Source organism: Hetaerina americana, unplaced genomic scaffold (genome assembly GCF_022747635.1).
Source record: "Hetaerina americana unplaced genomic scaffold, ioHetAmer1.1.p SCAF_7, whole genome shotgun sequence".
NCBI lineage: Eukaryota > Metazoa > Arthropoda > Insecta > Odonata > Calopterygidae > Hetaerina > Hetaerina americana.
In genome coordinates, this window is record NW_027287316.1 from 44916835 (window position 1) to 44939065 (window position 22231).

The following is a 22231-nucleotide window of genomic DNA, read 5'->3' on the forward strand; positions in this document are numbered from 1 at the left end:
GAGACTCTAGTCAATCTTACATTAGATGGTTATTATAAAATACTCAATTAAGCCTAATTAAGATAAAAATAATTTTCATAATTAACTCATTGAAGAATGCCTAAAGAAGAAGTTGGCAACGCTGGAAAAATTGTGATTTAAGAGATTTCAAACACTAAAACGTTTGGAATGAAGTTCATTGATAGTTGAGTGAAGTATTAGTGGTATCACTTGGCTGATAAAAGGAGAACAAGTGACCAGATTGCGACGTGGTCTGTGTTCAGTGTTTTTCAATGGAATCGAAGGCTTTCATCGCGTACATATGTTTTTGGTGATTTGTTTACAGGCTTTAATGATTCCAAATGAGTCAGCACGTTTTAGAATGGATTAATAGTTACGATCATATGGTTTTTTATATTGATTCAGTATTATAGCCTTCGTTTTCTTTGTAGTAACATATCGGGATTTTGAGGTTGCCATTTATAATCTGTAAGATTTTTTGTGATGGCACTTAGAAAGGATACCTACATTAGCAAGCAATTAAAAACCTTCGCGAAGGATGAAAGCCTGCCTCCCTTACCTGTACCTTCATTGAAGCATACTCTGGACAAATATGTCGAATCGGTATTGCCTTTTCTCAATGAAGGTGAATTGAAATATACGAAAGAAGTAGTCGATAAATTTCACTTTGGGATAGGGAAAGAACTTCATAAAGAATTGTTATTAAAGGCCAAACGAGAAAAGAATTGGGTATTTATACACATTTAAATATCTCCGCTACACATAACTTGTGTGGCAAAACCTTCAATGAATTTTAACTCCTTTGACAGGTGGAGAAATGGTGGGAAAAGTACGCATACCTTAGCCTTCGAGAGCCCTTGGTTCCCTTCTATAGTATGGCTGGAGTTGCTAATTGGGAAGACTCTCCTGTACCTTTGAGCCACCACAAATCACTTAGTGTAAGCATATATTGAGTTCCTTTTGGAAACGTTTTTTTAATATAGTCATAGTTGGAAAGGTCAATCAGCTGATCCTGGTTTTCTTGCATGAAGTTAATAGCTTTTGTAATTCGTGCAGCGTATTCGCCCTATGGTGGCAACTGGGAATGAAAGGATGAACATTGAATCCTGATTGAGGCGTACATTCCATGCAAATTATCAAGCCACATTGTTAAGTGGGGATTTCCTTTGAACCCTGGTTTCCGAAATGATTGTCCTCACTCTCATGTGATTAATAGACTGACCAAAAAAGTGTTTCCGTAATTATAAAACTAATATTAAATTGTGCTGAACTTAGCCTGCCACTCCCGCAGTGTCAGAGAACTGTTACCCCTGGAAACCTTTCGTTGTCTCTCTCCTCCCATTTACTCCATATATGTTAATGTATGTCAAAACACTGATTATTTTATTGCATTAAAGCGAACCCTGGCACAGTGGTCACGATAATATCATGCAGCTTTGGTTTTCTACTATTATGAAATCTTCCTCTCCATTTTGAATATGACTTATGATTTTCCGATTGCATATTAATTTATTTATGTCATGGGATGGGAGTTCTATTCCCATCTAGCTAGCATTTTAAATCAGAAGAAGATTTTCAGTTCTAAGTTATCTTCCATTTCAGAAGTTAGTCACTGGAATAAAGCAATATATACTGGGAACCCCACTTTAATTATGAGTTCCTGTATGGGGATCATTCAATTCACTTAATGTGTTGAAGATATAAGCCAGCCATGATGTGTGATAATATCATATGGTATGGATTATTTAATGGTGGAGGTGAGAATTTAGAAAAAGAAAAATAATTATAAGGGCAAGTGCTAATATTGTGAAGTATGTATTTGTATACATTTTTGACTAGATGTATGTAATTAGTTACTAACAAGTTATTGTTTTAATATATTTCTCATTTTCTCTTCACAACTGTGGCAGAATAGGAAATGAAGGAAAATTTGATGCTACAAAGGACTAAAATGTACCACAAAAATGAGTGGTTAGTCTGCTTTACATTTAAATTTAATGTGAATGGCACAGAAAATTGTGCAATGAAATCTGAAAAAAAATTTATTGGATTTATCAATCTGTATGCCCAAGGACTTCAATATCAGAGCTGTTGAATGTTAATAAAATCCAAACTTAGGTTCATGTGGTCCATGTGCCAGTTACATCCCCAGTTTTGGGTGAACTAGTTGCCTTGGCTGTTATTCAGAAAACATGCTTTAAATTTCCTACTATCTATCCATAATTTTGCTCCACACTTGTCTTCCATTGCTCTCTCTCTCTCTCCCTGCCCAGTGGACCACCATTTCCTATTAAAATTACAAGCAGAAAGAACTTATTAGAAGGGCTATTGAAAGAATTCCATTACTTTCTCTTATCAATTTCAGAAGAGGGGTACACTGCGGTGGCTCTGGGAGAATGCTCACAATCAAGAAAAGTGTACTATGGGGTATAAAGATGAATGAATATGAAAACCTAGGGAATGAACGATATATGATGGAAGAGCAAAATAGAACATGGCATTTGCATGTAACCTCTTTGATTTCCAGTGGGGAGAGTGAGAGCAATAATGCTGAATTGCCCATCACTGATTTATATTCATATATTTTGACATGAACTTTATTTATTTATATTGGTGCGAAAATGTTATTAATCTTAAATTTGCTGGATATGTTACATTTTCTACCAGGATGTATCTATTTGTTTTAAGAGAGAGTCATAAAAGAAATAACCTCTATGCTTTGAAATTACCCAGGTACTGCATATCCATGGCCCAAATGTTGCCATTTTATGTTATCTTTAGGCCACAGGAAGTATTAATGTTCAATATGTACGCGTAAGTAGAGGTGTTGGGTGACCTTAAATGGGAGCATGGGGAGGGGTGGACGGCTAATGCCGCTTGGGATTAGACGGACGAGGAAATTCTAAAGTTTTTTTCCCCATTTTCAAGCAATCTGGTTTAACCATAGAGCTGAATGTTATTTCTGTGACAATTCTGTGCTGGCCCATTGCAAGTGTTCACCTCCCTCTTTTCTCCATATCATCGCCAACCCTTCTGGAATCTGCTAACAGCCATTTAACTTACCAAGTGCACATGGAAGTGATAAGTGATGCTGACCATGTCGAGTATCTCCCTTTCCTTATTTGCACCTACTGCATCATTATTCCCATTTACCTCAATAGTCTTCTTTCACATTGGCTGTATTATGAATAAATTTTCCCTTCATATTCTAAGTATTGGTCCCTGAAGAAAATATTTAAAAATAAGGCTCTTTGGCCACCAAATTTTGAGGACTTCCTATGCTTATTTATTTTCATATCCAGTATCCTGCAAGCCACCACTTGGGTTTGTGGCAGGGGATGAAAACACACAGACTAATTTTGACCCGAATATGACCCTACTACAGTCAGACAATGTTATTGTGATCCCTTATCGTTTGTAGAAAAAATGACATTTTAAATCTATCTGTTGTGCACTTGATCTCTAATTTTATTGACAACATCTCTCCTACCATAGTACAATGGGGGTAATGATACATTTTCAACGTCACTGCGCAAGAGATATCCTTCTAATTTATGCTTCTTCTAATGCTTTTCATATCACAGGCTGGTTTTTGCTATCCATTAAAAATAACTAATTGTGTCACCTGTGTGTGGCAACCATGAGATGGGTCTTGTGTAAAATTTGACAAAACATACCTTCCACTGCCACCTACTGTCTACTTTCTATATATTCAGTAGCATGTGAAAATCATAGAAGTGGAAGCCCAATCACGAATAATGTGATGCTATTATGTTTATTAGCTTTTAAAAGTTGTTCTGATTGTTAGTTAAAAATTGTAGGAGAACTTGACAGAGTACTTCCATACTTTAAAAGGGTTAACCAGATTTAACTAGTCAATGAACTCATTGGTGGATACACCTAAAATACAAGTTCAAACCGATTTTTGATGTATTTTGTTCTGTCTGACATTATGGCATTAGAATGGCCGTGCAAGTATTTGTAATTTGCTAATTATTTTATTGCAATTTGTTTCCAAATTTGTATAGTTTTTAAATGTTCAAGTTTTGATTTTATTGAGCATAATGCATTGCAATATGTTTATGTAGACTTGATTATTTATTTGATATTATATAACCCATTAAAGTAACGGCATTGAAAAATATGACCTAACATAAATGATCCTCAGGAAAATAAATGGAAGAATGTCAACATATCCAGCATATTATAAAATGATATGACTTCAGTCCCAAGTGAAAGATGTGATTATATAGTAATGGGAAAGTTCTCAATGGGAAAATCATCTCTTAGGTATATTTAAAAGTCCTGCTAAGGCAGCAGACAAAGGACTCGATTTGCTGTTATAAATGCCACAATTTTTCTTAATGCAGTTGTCTCGTGTATTTCATTATTACTATATTTTTTAAAATCCTTTGAGTAATAATGAAAGATGTGCCTTTTGAACTTGCTTTTGTTTATGAAATGTATTGTATCTTCATATTTTCTAAAATAATTATGGCAGCATTTTCATTTTTTCTCAACAATTTTGTAGAATTTTCATTAGTCATGCATAGGTTTATTCTTGCTGTACTCTTTTGTTGCTAAAATTTTAATGAATGAATTCATGTTCGCTCTATAACAATTGACTTTTTTGCTTCCCTAGTATGCCTCCCTATACAGTTATTACCTGGTGGAATTCTGGAAACTTCTTAGAGAGCAAAAGATGAAGCCCAATCAAAATGCAGAAAAACTTTTCTTCACAATGAAAAATTTTCGTAATATTTTTAATAGTACACGCCACCCTGGTGTTCAGATAGATTCAATGAAAACCTACTTCAAGACAGGTTAGTAATATAATAATTATATTTTCATTCCTAGGCTTTGTAATTGAGATTAATAAATAAACAGTATTAATGAATCACTTGAGTTCAAGGCCATAGCGCCTGAGTTCTCTTTCAATCCAAATATGCTGGAGTGTGCCATTGGCCTTGCTGTTGTTTCCAAGTTGCCCATTTTATTTGGAAAATATTCTTGAGCAGTAAGTCAAAGTCTGTCAGTAATTTTGAATGGAGTTTTGCAAATGAATTTAAGGAGCTGAAAATCATGGTTACTTATATTTGAGTGAAAAACCAATGGTTATATCACAGTCAGAATGAACACTTTTTATTAATTATTAAAACAATTTCAGGATTACTTTCATTTTAGTTCATCCCCCTGCTCCACACGCATTTTTATTCTGCGAGTAATTTACATGCACAGTTAAAATAAGTAGAGTTTGGTGTGATAGTATTTAAGTTCTTAACACCTAGGATTTGAAATTTGTGAAAATGTAATTTGAAATGAAACTATTTATTCCATATGTAATTTGAAAGTTAATGCAGATTTAAGGGTTTGAATTAAGGGATTTCGGAGGGGAAAGTGTGAAATTGTCCCTGTACAAGTGACGTGTGCAGGGATGATGATTGTAATAATTAGTTTAGTAGCCTAGTGGGTACTAAATGGAAGGTCCCTTGCCCAAGTTCAGGTGATGACTTTGAAATACTCCTGTTGTGCGGTCATCTGTGCCTGAAATTTCTCAAAAGCACAGGTAGAACAAGTTGAATGGAAGTGGTACCCTTATCTAAGTGTGTGAAATTCACGTGATAGGGTATAATATAACCAGGTGAGCTCTCCCCTCCTTTTGCCAAATTCTCTTAGAGAAAAATGAAATACATCCTTGCCTAGACAACATCTCGCTCAAAAGAGTTCATAGCTGTGTATACCTGTGAAAGAAAATGGGGACCATGGTTGTCATTCTACAAGGAAAACTCCATCTCCAAGACGCATCCTAGTAGATACATGAGACATCCAACTGAATCTCTCATGAAAACCTAATTAAATGATTGGAATGATTGTCTTATGCCTTAACCTTTTTAGTAATCACTGTGTCATTTTACAATTTCTGAGCATAGTTGAATCACAACTTATACCTCTTCCACAATCATTTATATTCAACAGATTCAGGTGAGATGTAGTGGAAGTTCGTCATTATGAGAATAACAAATTTAATTTGTGTAAGAGTAAAGAATTAAATCTGTGTAAAAGTGCAAATTTGTTATTCTCATAATTTCACAATCATATTTCTAATTCAAAAACATACCATGGATTCTCCAAGGCTCTTACCTTAGAGATAAGGGCTCTAATTTGGCAATTCTGTGTAATTTATTTGCCCTGAAGAATTCCATCTTACGGGGTTACAGAATCGGATTGTGTTTACAGTTGAACGGATATCTCCATTTGGGGCTCATCATCGGTGGTGAGATTTACAGAATAGTGCAATAAATACAATATTTTCGTTCCTTTTAATTTCAGGATTAGCTTTGCATTTGCTATTACTCAGAAATAGTTTTTGCACATCTAATTAATGATGTGCAGAATGTAATTCAGGATTGATTTAACCCCTTTTCTAGTGGTAAAATGCCTTTATTTTATTTGGACTGGAACTTAAAATGTTTTGCAACTACAAGAAATAATTCATAAGAGTGATATTTCATATGCTTAGGATCAGGACCAAATGTAGTTCCTTTCACCAGGTGTGACACGAAGGCAAATAAAAATAAATAGGTGTATTCTTATTTGGTGATAAATTCAGATAAAGAATTAATTTGTAACAATTGGTGGGTTCAGTGTAATCTTAATCATATTGTTTCCCTATGCATGATTCCATGCTACAAGCAACCAACAGAAGATACACATATGAAGGGATCCAAGCCGTGGTAATTGTTAATGCCATTATAGTTTCTTCTTTTTACAATAAATATGTTTGTTGCCTGGTTTTTCTAGAGAAAAACGTTTTTTTTTGTTTAGGTAAATCTGAACCTTTTTCTACAACCCATATTAATGAAATGTAGTATGTATTAGAGAAAAACATATGCCATTAAATTTGGCATTATATTCATACAAATATTTGCTATGCGTGCACAAATGAGTTTTTTGCATTGCAATAATGTGGCATCACTTCGTGCATTCTGTGTGTGGTATGTTTCAGAAGCACTGACATTTCTCTTTCCATTTGCAGAGGATGAAGGTCATTGCCCTTCACATGTGGTGGTGTTGGCGCAAGGCCGGATGTTTGTTTTTGATGCCCTAGATCCATCGGGACAACCCATTACACCCCCAGAATGGGAATCAAATTTTAAGCATATACTGTGCCAATGTGAAGAAAAGGGTCCTGGTCAAGGTGTGTCTGCTCTAACTGGTGAAAATCGTTCAAAATGGGCTAAGGTAATGTTAAAAGGCTTGCTTGCTATAATAGGTTCTTAAATGTTTCTGTTTGAGTGATCTCTTCAAACTTACTCTGTGGTTAAGAAGTAAGAAATGTAACAAAAATTATTTTATGGCTATATGAAAGATGTTTCTCCCTAGATATGTTCCCTCATATGCAATGTGCACTCACAAAGGAGTGGTATTAAAAGCAACCATCAGAGAAGCATTGTATGTACTTTTGTGTCAAGTGTAACCACTTATGAGTAAAACAATAATATTCAGCTCCACCATTTACTGCCATATATGGTTTCAAAGTTTATTTTCATTATCAAGACAATATTGTGCAAATATATAATTGGCAAGACATGAGTCAAGAGAATAATAATGGAATGAGCCTCATGGGTAAACTATCTACAATTTATCTCGTATATTTAGATAATCAGTTACATAGTTAGGAGTAGGTAAGATGTACACTTTCATATGGATGAGTTCAAAGTTAATTTATCTCTTAAATAAATTGGTGAATTTTTTCAAATATATTTTGCATCAAGTTGAACCTCATCAATAAGGCTAGGTTTGGAATTAGAAGTTGTCTGATTATTAGATTGTATACCACATGTAAGTTAAGAAAATGCCCCAGCTTTTTACTTGTGTAATTTTTACTGAAATCATGAAATTAAAATCAAAGTTTCAACAGTTTCACCCTAGGAGTAGATGACTAATAATAAGTATCCATGTAGCTTTAGTTTCAAAATTAGTAAAAATAAAAGATGGAAACTAGATCAATCCAAGGTTCCTCTCTGCATTAGCCCAAATCTGTGTTTATCCTGTTTAATTCATGGCCTGAGTAGTGAATCAGTGTTGTAATTAACCCTACTTAATTATAGAAATTTCTTTTTCACATTGTAATAATTGTTATTTTTATTACAGAACAGAGAATGGCTAGAAGCACTTAGTATGAAAAATGCCAATAACCTAATGCTCATAGACACAGCAATGTTTGTATTGATTTTAGAAAATGGAAGTGTTGACTGTGAAACTGCAGTGATTCATAGATCACTGTGCGGTGACCCGCAAAACCGGTGGGTCGATAAAAGCCTCAACATGATTTTCTTTGAAAATAGTGTGGTTGGAGCGATTTGTGATGTTAGTAATCCATTTTGTTAACTTATTTTGACAAAGCAAATTTGTCAGATCATAGTTGTTAAGAGTCGTGTTTTCCGTTGTGTAGGACTTTCCTACATATGGAAAAAAATTTTCAATTTTAGATTAAATTTAAAAAAAATTAAAATGTATGTATGTGTGTGTGTGTATATATATATATATATATATATATATATATATATATATATATATATATATATATATATATATATATATATATATATATATATATATATATATATATATATATATATATATATATATATATATACATATATATATATAGATAGATAGATAGATAGTTTTATTCACCATAGAACAATACATAATTGTATGGGCTTCGTCAAATTACATCAATTGTATACAGGTTCTTAGGAATAATAATGTACATGACATATATGAGTATTAAGGATTTAAAAAAGTTGAATTTCCTACATTGGCTCTTTCTGTGTACTCTTGGACGCTATAAAAAACATTATTTAAAAAGAAATGTTTTAACATTTTTTTGAATTTATTTTCTTGGGGGAGTATTCGTTTTAACTCTTCAGGAAGCCGATTAAACAGTAGTCTTCCTGAAACTTCTGGGGTTTTTTTTAGTACTGCTACTCTGCAATGGCCATTATGAAGATTTTCCTTGCCCCTGGTGTCGTGCTTGTGAACGTCCCTATTTCTGATCAGTGAAGGTGTTTTCGTGCAGGCATACAATATCACATTATACATATATATACTGGGAATGGTCATGATTTTGTGACATTTGAAATACTCCCTGCAGGATTTTCTTGCATTTAGTTTAAATATAACCCTTAACGCACGTTTTTGAAGTGTGAGTATTCTGTTGATGTTTCCATGTGCTGAACTCCCCCAGCAGACTATGCCATATCGAGCTATGGACTCAAATATACCATGATATACTGGGATTAATACTTCTGTATTACAGTAGTTGGCAAGATTTTTTAAAAGGAATAGGGCTGAACATAATTTTTTACTACATTTTTCCATTTGAAACCTCCAGCTTAACTTGTTGTCTATTTCTAAACCCAATAAAGTGGTATGTTCTAACTCAGTAATCAATTGGTTTTCTATTTCTACAGAAATATTTGACTGAAGGTCTCTATTACTAAATACCAAGTAAACTGTTTTTCTTGCATTTAGTTGTAAATTATTTACATGCAGCCATTGAGCGACTGAATTCGCCATAGCATACATGTCTATTTCTAATTGAGATGATTTAGTATGACCTGCTATTAGACTTATGTCATCTGCATAGAGCACCACGTTATTATTCTCTGGAGAGATTATGGCTTTTTCAATGTCGTTCACATACACCAGGAAAAGTAAAGGCCCTAATACAGAACCTTGTGGAACACCATATTTAATAGTCATTTTTGATTTGTAGGTAGCACCATTTTTTCCGACAATTTCTACATACTGTTTCCTATTTTCCAAAAAAGATGTAAGCCAATGATGAGCTACTCCCCTGATACCATAATGTTCTAGTTTAGTTAAAAGAATGCTAGATTTTACAGAATCAAAGGCTTTTGATAGATCCATGTTAACCCCTATAACATGCTTTTTATCACTTAAAGCTTGGGCAATTTTAGTGACATAATCACTGCATGCAGTTTCTACACTTTTATTTTTTGTGAAGCCATGCTGTGACTGAGAAAGAACTTTATTTTTTATGAGGAATTTTAATAGTCTTTCTTCCATCAATTTTTCAAGTATTTTTGAAATACATGAAATTAGTGAGATTGGCCTGTAATTATTCAGTTGGTCTTTGGCTCCCTTTTTGTGTAGTGGAATAACTTTGGTTATTTTTAATTCTTCAGGAAATTGCCCAGTTAGAAACGATTCATTGGCTATATTGGTAATAGGTAAAGTGAAGGATTCTTGACAAAGTTTTATTAGATAATTTGATATGCCAACATGCCCACTGGATTTTTTGTTTTTTAGTTTCTTGATTACATTTCTGACTTCATTTTCTGTGGTGGGATTTAAGTAAATTGATTCACTAATGTACATTAATTTTTCTATGCTATCATTTAGAATGTTTTTCTGCGCTGTTGTTTCGCCAATGATATCTACAAAGAAATTATTGAATTCATTTGCCACATTTTGAGGATCTCTAATTTCTTTTCCATCAATTGTTATTGAGAAGCATTTATTTTTCGCGGGCTCTGATATTTTCCTGGAATTTTCATTATTTACTACAGACCACAATGCTTTTGTTTGATTGGTAGAATTCGAAATAATTTGTTGGACATGGTCATTTTTTGCTTTCCTAAGCAGCATCCTGTACTCGGACTTCATTTTATTTCTTAAGGGTACCAGACTGGCATCCACTTTACTAGCCTTAGTTAAGTAGTTAAGCCTATTTCTAGCAGTCAGAACCTCATTTGTTATCCAGTTATATCCTTTATTTGCAGATTTATTTTTTATGGCTAGCTTTTTCAATGGGAAACAAATATCCCAGTAGTACTCAATAATTGATTGAAATTCTTTGAACTTGTTTGTAACTAGAGTTGCATTTAGTACTGCTGCCCAGTCAACACTCTTCAACTCCCATTTAAATAGATTCATATTTTCCTGTGAGTATATACGTGTGTACACTGTATCTGTGTCTCTGTCACTTCTATCTGTTAGAGTGTGTGCGTTAAATTCAAAAATTTGTGCATGATGGTCTGAGATAGTAGTTTCCAAAACTAGAGATTTGAAGTTATGCTCTGGTAGATTTGTAGCTATGTTGTCAATAACAGTTTCTGAGTGAGATGACTCTCTGGTTGGGGTAAAAATAGTTAGCTGAACACTGTAGCAGAGAAGTATTTCTTTTAGCTTTTGAGTAGAGCTGTTATCTTTTGAGACATCTATATTCAGGTCCCCAGCAATGATAATTTTATTGTTTTTCTTGACAACTTTCTCAAGTATTTTATCCATTTTTTTGAGGAATTTATCGACTGGTGAACTTGGAGATCTGTACAGACCAATAAAAAAATAAGTTTCATTTGTCTTGGGCCATTTGCACAAGGTTATTTCAAATCCCTTTTCTTCGCCGATTCTATTTTTTAAGTTTTTATAGGCTCTGGTTACTGATTCAAGACAAGTTTTGGCGAAAAAAGCAACACCGCCACCTTTGTTTCTTTCCCTACAGAAATGATCGACAAGAAAATAATCCCTAAGCTTTAGACTTTTCATTTCATTATCTTTTAGGCCGTGCTCCGTTATACAAAGAAAATCCGGCCTCTCTTCCTGCAATAGGATCTCAATTTCCAGCTTTTTATTTGCTATGTATTGAATGTTTTGATGTAGAAGCTTTACCGAGCAATTTTTTGTGCAATCAACTATATTTTTTGTATTTTGATTGGGGGTACTGATTATATTGACACGGGCTACCTCCGTTTTCCGTTTCCCTTGTATGCACAAATATTTGCTACATTTTCAATTGCCTTACCTAACAGATATGCCCCTTTGCGATTTAAATGCAAGCCATCGTGAGCTAAGCAGTGATCATTTATACGTTTGTTTACGTCACAGAATACAACCTTAAGAGCACCACAAGCCCATCTAAGATTATCATTTACGTTTTGGATATAACTAAGGTCGAAATCTCGTCGACGTAAAATACTATTTACCACAATAACTGATTTGGAGAAATGTTTCTTTGTGCACCTAATGAGCTCATACATTTCTCCCATTACTTCATCAGGCGATCTTGAGTTTCGAAGATTGTTTGTTCCCACATGAAATCGTATCTATCTCGTTGGTTTTCACATTTTGAGCGATTTCTTCCACCTTTCGACTCATTTGCTCAGCTTTGATTCCACAGAACACTTTTTTTTCCACCCCTGTGATATGGACATGTTTCACAATGGAATCGCCTATTAGAATAACTTTTCCGGATGGAAAAACACTTGGGGGCGTAGAGCTTGTTTCAGCGCGGATCAAAGGGGTAACAGAGGCCTTTTTTTTTACATTTTCACTTTCATTCAGAATATATATATAATATAAATATTATATATAATATAAATATATTTGTATATATTAATTATAATTAAGTATCCACATTTACAGCTTTGGATTGCCCCCTTCATATTTGTCCTGTGAAATAATTCATTTCAATAGTTCTAGATTGTCTCTCAATTATGTGTGGGAATTGTTCCAGGATATGTATTTCAAATGACACTGTAAGATTATGCAATAATTTCTAGTGCATATTGGAACCCTTGTACTCCAAAAAAGTAAGCCAACATAGTTGAAGTATGATTTAACAACTGGTTAATAAAACCTCTGAATTTGTGCCTTATTGATCTAAATTCCAGAGGAATAAAATATTAAATGCATTTAGGCACTCTAAATATAAATTATAGCAAGCCCCTTTTAGTCTCATAGCCTTGCACTTTTTAATGTTGCATTAACTCTGTTAATAAAGTAATTTTTTTGATTATAGCATGCCCAGTATGATGGAATGGTCAGCATACAAACATTCCACTATGTTTATCTGGCCATTTGTGAAATCAAAGGCAAATGGGATGGAAATGGAACAATAAGGGACCTACCATTGCCAAAAGAATTGGAATTTGACCTAGACCCAAATCTCCATCAGGAAATATCAAGAATCGGGGAAGCCCCTACAGATAGTGTAAGTAATTTAAGGGATCTAGACCCATTGCAAGAAAATTTTGATGCAAAATAATTTATTTTTGTATTCATTTTGAAAAATTATTGAGCCATGAAACATAAATAGGACTTAAATGTCATTATCTCAGAAACCAAGGTATAACTTCTTTCACTTGATAAAAATCATCATATTCTGATGCCTACTCAATAGGTGCAGGAACTGATCAGAAATATTTTCATCCATATTTCAAGTATCTACCATTTATCTATCAATTGAATCAGTTGCTGACAGGTTACATTATACAGTAAGGCTGAAATCAGGAAAACCATGGCACATTTTGCTTTTTTTTCAAGCAAAATGAGAGCTCACTAGTAGTTTTCCCATTCCACTTCACTTTTAGCTTTCCCATCTGCACCTTTCTCACAGCCACCTAAGTCTATCTCTCTAGCACTGAAGAGTGGGTGGAAGAATGGGCCGAGTGACAATGGAGAGATGATCCCCAAAGGCCAGCACAGGCACTCAGAGTGTTAGTTGAAATCTTAAAAATTTCTGTATGTGTGAGGACAACCCACCGGGTTTGAGGCAGGGAAGGGGTTCTTCTTCACTCCAGTCTTGCTGAAAAAGAGATGAGAAAGACTGGGGTAAAGTTTCTCTTCTTTGGGAATGTTGTCATATAGTTAAAATTTGTGTGTAGAATAGATTTCTTTTTGTGTGAGGAAATTGATTGCACGACTCTTTTGTTCTTAATTATGTTTATGATTATGCTTACTTACTTCATATGTTAAATGTACATATAAATAGACTTATGCATATGTCTTGTGAATTGTTCATGGAAGAACTATGAAATGGCTTCTTACAAGTTATTCAATTATGGTGCTTGGGTAAAACTTAAACTGCATTAATTCTTTTCTTCTTTGCCTTTTTTCATAGGTGCAGATAGGGCATTTTAACAATATAAATTACTAACTCATTTCATGGAAGCCATTCCATTGTAACTGTGGGAGATGAAACTAATCATTTTTCAATTTTTTTAGAAAATTAATTGGTGACTTCTTGTGAAGTATAAATTTAGATAATCATGAAATTTCTCTTTCTGTTGTTACAATTCGTCATTTTTGATGAGCAAGTCTCTCCTCCTAAGTAAACACCTCCAAATCCCCATAATCAGTATTAAGCTGTGTCACGTTGTTTACCCTTTGCAGGGCTAAATGTAGCTTGATTTCAGGTAAAGCATGATTGTCCTTTATACTGACACATAATTACTCATTAGTTAGCTGGTTAAAGCATTGGTAAAAACTAACAGAAAATTATGTTTTTTGGTCATTAGAGCTCAGATTTGTGGGTAAAAGTATAAAAAATTGTTCCTAGTATAACTACCGTGATGGTATTTTAAAAATATTTCTGGTGTCCTTCTTAGACATAAGTTTGTCTTCTTGTTTTTATTTTCCAATTTTCTGTTTCAGAAATTTTCGCCTATCTTTTCTCGGGAAAACTTTTATATTTATGGAAAGGATTTCATTTCAAAGCACAAGCTTCACCCTGATTCGTTTATCCAAATGGTTCTGCAGTTGGCATATTACCGCTTGCATGGAAGGTATGTACCCACAGATATTCTCATTATAGAAACCATTGTGATAATTTTAGTGCTCATGAAATTATTATTGATGTTTAAAAATAAATAATATGTTAATGAGCTGAACTTAATGCTTAATTATTTTTAATCTATTTCATTATCCCATTAAATATACGAGGGTAGTTTGAAAGGTTCTCTGAATCACCGCCGGATGCCTGTGAAATGAGTTTCCCTCCTAGTAATAGGTAATCCTTAATGAGTATGCACGTCATACGTCAGTGCTCTGGGAAGAGATCTATGGTGCATACACCTCTCTGTTGTTCCCATTTAGTGATTTGTGAAGATGGAAAAAAATTGAGATTTAATCAGTGATTAAATACTTTGTAAAGAAAGGTATGAAAGCAAAGGAAATTCATGCTGACTGTCAGAACACTCAAGGGGATTCTGCTTATTCATTTTCAACTGTTGCCGAATGGACAAATGAGTTTGTTTGGTTGGGGTAGCTTAGGTGATGGTCCACGTAGTGGTCAGCCAAAGTGTGCCACAACCTCAGTAATTATTGCATTAGTGCATGCAATAGTCGGAGGATCGCCCACTGAAAGTGTGATAAATTATCAAAGCTGTTAGGGATGTCACCTGAGCGGGCATATCACATTTTACCAGTGGAATTGGATATGAGAAAATTATGTGCTAAATGGATGCTATGATTCATAACGCAGGATCACAAAGGCATCAGCATGGAAATTTCCGGACAATGTATGACCCATTTTAAGAGCAACAAACAAGATTTTCTGTGCCGGTTTTTGACCACAGGTTAAACTTGGATCCAATACTATACCCGGAGACAAAGGAGTGGTTAAAGTAGTGGATAGGTGTTGATTCACCACCACCTAAGAAAGCAAAGGCAATATGGTTGACCAGAAAGGTGATGGCTTTAGTTTCCTGAGATGTGAAAGGGATGCTGCTATCAGATTATCTTCCCACTGGTCCAACAATTTCAGGAAAATACTATCCTAACCTCCTGAACTAGCTGCGACAAAAGATACAAGAAAAAAGGCCAGGTTTGGCAAATAAGGAAGTCATCTTTTACATCAACAATGCATGCCCACACAAGTGTTGTTCTCAAGGCAAAAATGTGAACTAAGATACAAATTGTTGCCTCACCTGCCTTATTCACCTGATTTGGCTCCATCAAATTTCCATCTCTTCCCCAGGCTCAAAACTTTCCTCAGTGGACGTAGATTTTCCTCAAGCAAAGAGCTAACAGCTGAAGTATATGGGTATTTTGCAGGCCAGAAGGAATCTAATTTTTGGGATGGGATCAAGATATTGGAACGTCACTGGAGTGTGCATTAGTGTACGGGGAGACTACATTGAAAAATATAAAAGTTTAACTGAGGTAAGTCTTTTATTTATATTCCATTCCGAGAACTTTTCTAATTACCCTCGTAATATGGGAATCAGTGGTAAAATTCAGGTAGCTCAATGGGCTATAATGAGTGGATACTTGATAGGTGAGATTATGCTAAAAATTTAATTTCAAAGTCATGTTGCTCAGATGACCTATTTTTGTTCACATCGAAGTTCCAAGATTACAGATATCATGTAACCCTGGTAATGTTGATTGTAGAAAAAAAACATTATTTTTTATGCTTTTTATTACAGTGCCTACTAGTTTTAACAGTTGACTCTTATCATCAAGGTACAAAAATATTGGTGTTATCATCTTAATCTTATTAATATATAAATCTGAAAATTAATTTGCTTGGAGTGACATTATGCCAAGATGGTATGGAGTAAAGGCTTCTAATTTTTTTACATAAATAAGGTAAACATACACAAAGTAACATGGGCTAGGTTAGATTTGGATGTACTTTTCTGGAAATATTGAGATAAAATAATAGATTTTATAAAAAAAATTTTGCACACACATGGCAAAACAAACATTTCACCTCTAGTTGAGATTTTTATGTAAAGTGGCAAATAAACATTCTTTCTGTAGGCATTTAATCATTTACAAACGTATATTATGATTTATGCCGAGCTGAGAAGTACCTTTGTACTTGGTAAACAGCTGATACAAAATATGATAGTCTTGGATTATTTATTAAAAAGTTAAATTATTAAGTGCATTTTTCAGTAAACTGCTGCTGGAAAATTCAACTGTTGTGAATAATGTTTTAAGTGCATTAGTTTTTTTTTTTTGAGAAGCAGTTATTTTATTAAGAAATACTCATTTTTATGTATACAGCACAATCAAATTACACGCATACACAAAAGAGCCTATAATATGAGTCGAAATAATCAATTTATGAAATCAGTCATGTCTTTTTTTGATCACACCTTGTATACAAACTTCAATTCAAAGATTCTTTCATTAAGTTATTTACCGTTAAAGTATCTTCCTATGTATTGTTATGCCTTGATGATGACAGTCATATGCCAATATCTGTCTGTGCTGTTGTAAAAAGTGTAGAAATCACCAAGTCTTCTAGGGGATTGAGATGGTGCGGTGGCTACAATACTGACTTCCCACCCAGAGGGCCTGGGTTCGAATCCCAGTGGCGGCAAATATTTCTCAGTGGTATCTCGATCCCTACTTAAGGTGCTTTGTGGAGGGCACACTGAGTGAGTACACCGTCCGTTGGATGAGACTTTAGGCTTCGGACCCCCTGGTGCCTTTCATTAATAGGAGGGTAATGCTGACACCGGGTTTCTCTCCACCTTTCATCCTTCCCTGTCCATCCCTAATAGTGCAAATGACCTTAGCTGTCGGTCGCATCCCCTAAAGACTACTACTCAAGAATTCCATATGGCACATTATAATGAGTTTTAATATTATTAAATATTTATTTCAGACCTGCACCAACATATGAAACTGCAACTACTAGAAATTTCTACAATGGTCGAACTGAAACAGTCAGACCATGCACTTTTGAGGCTATTGAATGGGTCAAGGCCATGCTAAATGATAAGACCAGTGTAAGTTGTTAAATATTTATTTTGGTGGATAAATTTAATGCTCATAGCAGAATTTTGAAAATACCAAATGTATTTTCAGTAGCTATAGGGAATTTTTATGGGATAAAAGTTTTATTTTCCATATCCCTGTTCATCTTATATTTTGGAAATTGCATTTTGAAGTTTAGCTTCGTGAAATTCACTCTGTAATAACTGAATTAAGCGATTAAATATGTATGTACAGTGTACAGTGAGCCCTCAGTTTAAGATGAGAAATAATGTATCCAACAAAGATGGGTATTGGACCAAGCAACTTAATTATAACTTATTATATTTGCTTACTAGAATGTTTGCATTCACAAACCTTCAAGTCGCACTTATGTAATGAGCAATGAATAAAAATACCTTCTTTAATTGCTTATTTGAAGGGGGTTAAGAGGCATCTACACAGGCTCATGGGTTATCCATTGCTGCATAGACTTTGCTAATTGGGTCCCAATTAAGGTGTCTGGGAGTTGAACATTTTGAGAATGTAGCAATTTTTTTAACGTTGAAACTTCAGAAAAGGTTTTAGTAGTTCGGAAATTTTCAGTCTCAAGTGTGAATAGCCTCCTTCACTATTGTTAACGAGTGCAGTCTAGAATGAAGAATTAATCCCTTTAGTTTAACCTTCCAAAGGCCGTCATTGTAGAACTCAACCGATTGCATCGAAAATCATTGTTCCTCCTCTTTAATGTTGTCATTGTGGAACTTAACAGTTAGCCTGAAAAACCATTGTTTCACCTCTTGAATGATTTCATTTATGTTTTCAAGTCTCCGACCCCGCAATAGTTTTTTGAGTTCTGAAAATAAGAAAAAGTTATTTGGGGTAGCATAGGGAAAATAGGGTGGATGGGACAAAATTTCAAAGCCACATTGCTTTGATTTGCAGAAATCGTTTGCTCGTGAAAAGGAGTAAGTTGCTGTGGAAACCAGCTTGGTGACACCTATGACATGTGAAGTTCTTTGTGAATAATTTTCCATACCCTCTAATAACTAAAATCAGTCGCATTCATGATCATTTCGATGGTTGCCCCTCATTCTAATTCGATAAAGTACACTTTCTTCATTGTGACAACATGTCTTTGAGTGATGGTCTTTCATATCTTGGATTGTCTGTGAGTGGCCAGCTTGAAAATTCCTTTTCAAAATCATCAACTATGCCCATGGCATACTATTATTTCCATAAACAGCCATCATTTCATCTTGGATTTGCTGGGTACTGTAGCCTTTCAAGTGAAGGAACTTAATCACACTACAAGCCTCTATCTTTTCTGTACAGCAAGTTATTTCAATCTATGGCCTCTTAGTCCTGACCATGAGACATCAACCTCCCACTCACTACAATCGCAGAGTGAATCGACTCTCAGCACCTGGATGATCCCTAATGAAAGAGACTGATCGGCCAACGGACCTGAGCCGACACCACAGAACACCATCCTCCTTCCCCGTACCCTATGGGGAGACAACAATGGATGCCATAAGGAATCCTGATAGGAGGAGACTGTTTCATCACGACAAACTGGACTCTTCGCACTCCATTGTCTTATCCTCTTCCTCTACAAACTCTCAATCTCCACCCCCCACTTTTAGCTGTTCTTTCTCCCATCCTCAAGAGCTTTGGGTTTCCCCACTTTCCCCTCACCTAGCCCCTCCAAGCACGGGGAGGGAAACTGGTTTTCCCACCTCCTATATTTAATATTTAGCATAAAAAGCCATCATTTTTCAGTATTTTTTACGAAAAGACTAATTGATGACTTATATTTAATTTCATGAATTGGCCAATATCTTGTGTGATCTTTAGTGAAAGACTGCCACAGTACTAGTATATTTTACTGAAGGAAAGTAGACTTTTTTAATACACTTTAAAAATATTAATAATTACTTGGATAAGATGGTTCTATTTCAGCATACATATTTATTTTACTGTTATGGAGATGTCAAGTGCATAATTGGGTCTGATTTACAGGAAATTGAACGAAGAGCATTGCTTGAGAAAGCTATTAACAAGCATGACAAATTGATGAAGCAAGGCAAAGCTAATGCTGGATGTGATCGCCATCTGTTTGGTTTACAATGCATTGCAATGGAAAAAGGATTAGAAACTCCTGAAATATTTAAGGATTCTGCTTGGACTAAGAGGTAACATTTGCATAAATTACTTGGCTGATGCTGTAATTTTAAACAAGTTTTTATTCAGGTCAACAAATAGTTAAGTGATAACCAAGGAACTTTTTTTGTGACTTCTTGACAAGGTCAATAGGTTTCTGCGAGATTCAGTAAGTGAAATTACATTATTATTTTCTGCTGGAATGTTAAGGCCTGGATATTTTTGGTTAACTTGGTTAGTAATACACACCTCAGTCAATCCTAGGTTATCAGGTTGCATTTCAGGCTTAGGCTCCGGTTCTTTAAACAATTGCAGACATTTTTTTGTAGTAGCTGGTGAATGATGGAATGTACCATTTCATATGTATTAATGGGAATTTTTTCTGGTACTATTATTTAAGTTGTTTAATTTATGCCCATAGAAAATAGCAACATAAATCCAGAATATTCATACATTGTTCTTAAAAAGTTGTTAAATAAGTGATTTTTACACCTGCCTACCACAAAAGGAATGGAAATGAAGCACTTAGTTTTATTTTAGCTTATATGGTAAACAACTTTTCATTCCATAAATACGAGGTAGTTGATTCTCTTAAATGTAATTTGACTCTTTTTCTTTGTTGAATACTTTGGGAGTGCTTAGTTGCTCCACCAACCAGCACTTTAAAGTCTTCTACTTTCACACAATTTTTTATCTGGGCTAACCTTCCTAAAACTTTAGGAGCATTAAAAACACTTCCACAAAACACTGTCCCTAGCAAATTATCACATTTGGAATGGTCTAGCTTTTGAATACCATAATGTGAATTTGGTGATTAAACCATGGCTTATCAGCAAATTACTTTTGTAATAAACTAGTCTTGGTTTAATTTTTTATATGTAACTAATGTAGCGTTTTTCAAGAAGTATTAATTTAATTCTTTCTTACTTGTTAATAATATTAATGTGAAGCTAACTGGGGGGGTTCTATGTTGCCAATATATTGGCTTTGTACTGTAGATAATTTTTTTGTGTGTGCATACACACATGTCATTTACTATAAGTATATTTTGGATGAGATCAATTCCATGTATTGTTCGTTGAATGCTCAATAAATTATTATTATTAATAATATGAGTCACTATTTGTTTAAGCTTCAAACTGTGATGAGGATGATAAGGTACACACCACATACCTATTTGTTGGAAATTAGTTAGTTGGTAATAAAGTACAAAACCTTATTATTTGTTCTCTTTCAACCAAAGTGATTTTATGAGTCATACAGCTTTGTCAGTATAAATTTTTCTGGATGATTTCGCCCCGGCATAACTGTGGTACAGTGTGATGCTCTAGCATATTGTATGAGCCATTCTCAGGCCCTTCTGTATAGATAAATGATCTAAATACAACATTTAAAAGTGCTAAAATCTCATTCTTGAAGCATTAAATCACCATGCCCTAAATATGCAGAAGAGGAAACTTCTTGCATAAGCAATCACCATGAGAGACTCACATGAAAGATCATTGGTTTTGACATTTGAGCCTACATAATCTATTGTATGATTGTTGTTATTCACATTGCTGATTACTTTTTGTTACATGCCAACCTAAAAGTGGTGGAGGTGGGAACTTTATTCTTTCCACAAGTTTGGTGGGATACACTCCAATGGGAGGCTGTGTTGCTCCAATGTGTTTGGATGGCTATGGCTGCTTCTATAACATTTGCTCACAAAGGTAAACTGGAGACTTTATATGCATTGAATAAACAAATGAATGTTTTATTCTCAAGTATATGAATGCATTACATTTAATTACCATGTATCTTAAATAATGTAACACTCATTACCTTTTTCAGCATCCATTTCTCAATATCAGCATGGAGAGGTAGCTCAGAATCGAGCTCTAGTAAGTTTGGGAATTCCATTAGGAAATCACTGATGGCCATGAAAAGAACCCTAGAAGCATCCCATTCCAAGTTGTGATGAGTTTTTAAATCAGTATTTAATGGATGTATTGTACAATCTGTAACCATGAGAATTTTGAAGAGGAATTACAATTTCTGTGTATTTTATGTAATCTAAAAGATCACATCTATATATTTCTTGTGTCAAATGACCTGTTGTTTTTTGTGACTGATGGGTATGTTGGTGTGCAGTAAAGCTGGAAGTTATTTTAAAATTTGTTGGTTGTGGTCAAATATTATGTCTTATTTTTGTGGCCCTTTGTTATGTTAAAAATTTGTTATTCTTTCATAAGTCAACATTCTTTGATCATATTGGTGGTGTACATACATACATGTAATAATCAAAGGTGGAATGTAATACCATTGGAAAAAGCAGTGGGAATTGCTTTATGGTGGGATCACTCCTGCACTCAGAATAAATGCATTACTTTGTTAAAATAATACTCTTTCCTTATCATTTCCTATTAAAATTAGAAACATTAAATGGTTTCCACTTGATAGAAAAGAAAAAAAGAATTTTCATAATACATAACCTTGTCAATTATAAACAACTTTAGTATGTGTTTCATCATATGAAATAAATATGAAAGGTGGAAGAAAATTG

General features: G+C 34.3%; 1 protein-coding gene across 3 annotated transcripts; it reads left to right on the plus strand.

Annotated features, from left to right (window-relative positions):
* The first annotated feature begins 227 nt into the window (after window positions 1-227).
* LOC139696777 (peroxisomal carnitine O-octanoyltransferase-like) lies at window positions 228-22056 on the plus strand. Of its 3 annotated transcripts, none has more exons than XM_071595611.1 (11): window positions 228-729; window positions 810-938; window positions 4643-4823; window positions 7037-7242; window positions 8155-8370; window positions 12833-13024; window positions 14467-14597; window positions 17435-17558; window positions 19546-19718; window positions 21279-21398; window positions 21520-22056. In XM_071595611.1, exons 1-11 carry the CDS (start codon window positions 484-486, stop codon window positions 21644-21646), a joined length of 1845 nt encoding a protein of 614 aa, XP_071451712.1. In that variant the 5' UTR covers window positions 228-483; the 3' UTR covers window positions 21647-22056. The 3 variants fall into 3 exon arrangements, with proteins under 3 accessions (XP_071451712.1, XP_071451714.1, XP_071451715.1); XM_071595614.1 differs by having other exon boundaries at window positions 233-310; XM_071595613.1 differs by lacking the exon at window positions 8155-8370.
* Window positions 22057-22231: the final 175 nt, after the last annotated feature.

What these genes read in the sequence shown, in the direction of transcription:
- LOC139696777 (XM_071595611.1), top strand. Translation starts at nt 484, where the DNA reads ATGGCACTTAGAAAGGATACCTACATTAGCAAGCAATTAAAAACCTTC. An exon ending in GAAAACCTACTTCAAGACAG is followed by an intron (nt 4,824 to 7,036) that starts GTTAGTAATATA and finishes TTCCATTTGCAG; the next exon opens with AGGATGAAGGTCATTGCCCT. An exon ending in ATCGTTCAAAATGGGCTAAG is followed by an intron (nt 7,243 to 8,154) that starts GTAATGTTAAAA and finishes TTTTTATTACAG; the next exon opens with AACAGAGAATGGCTAGAAGC.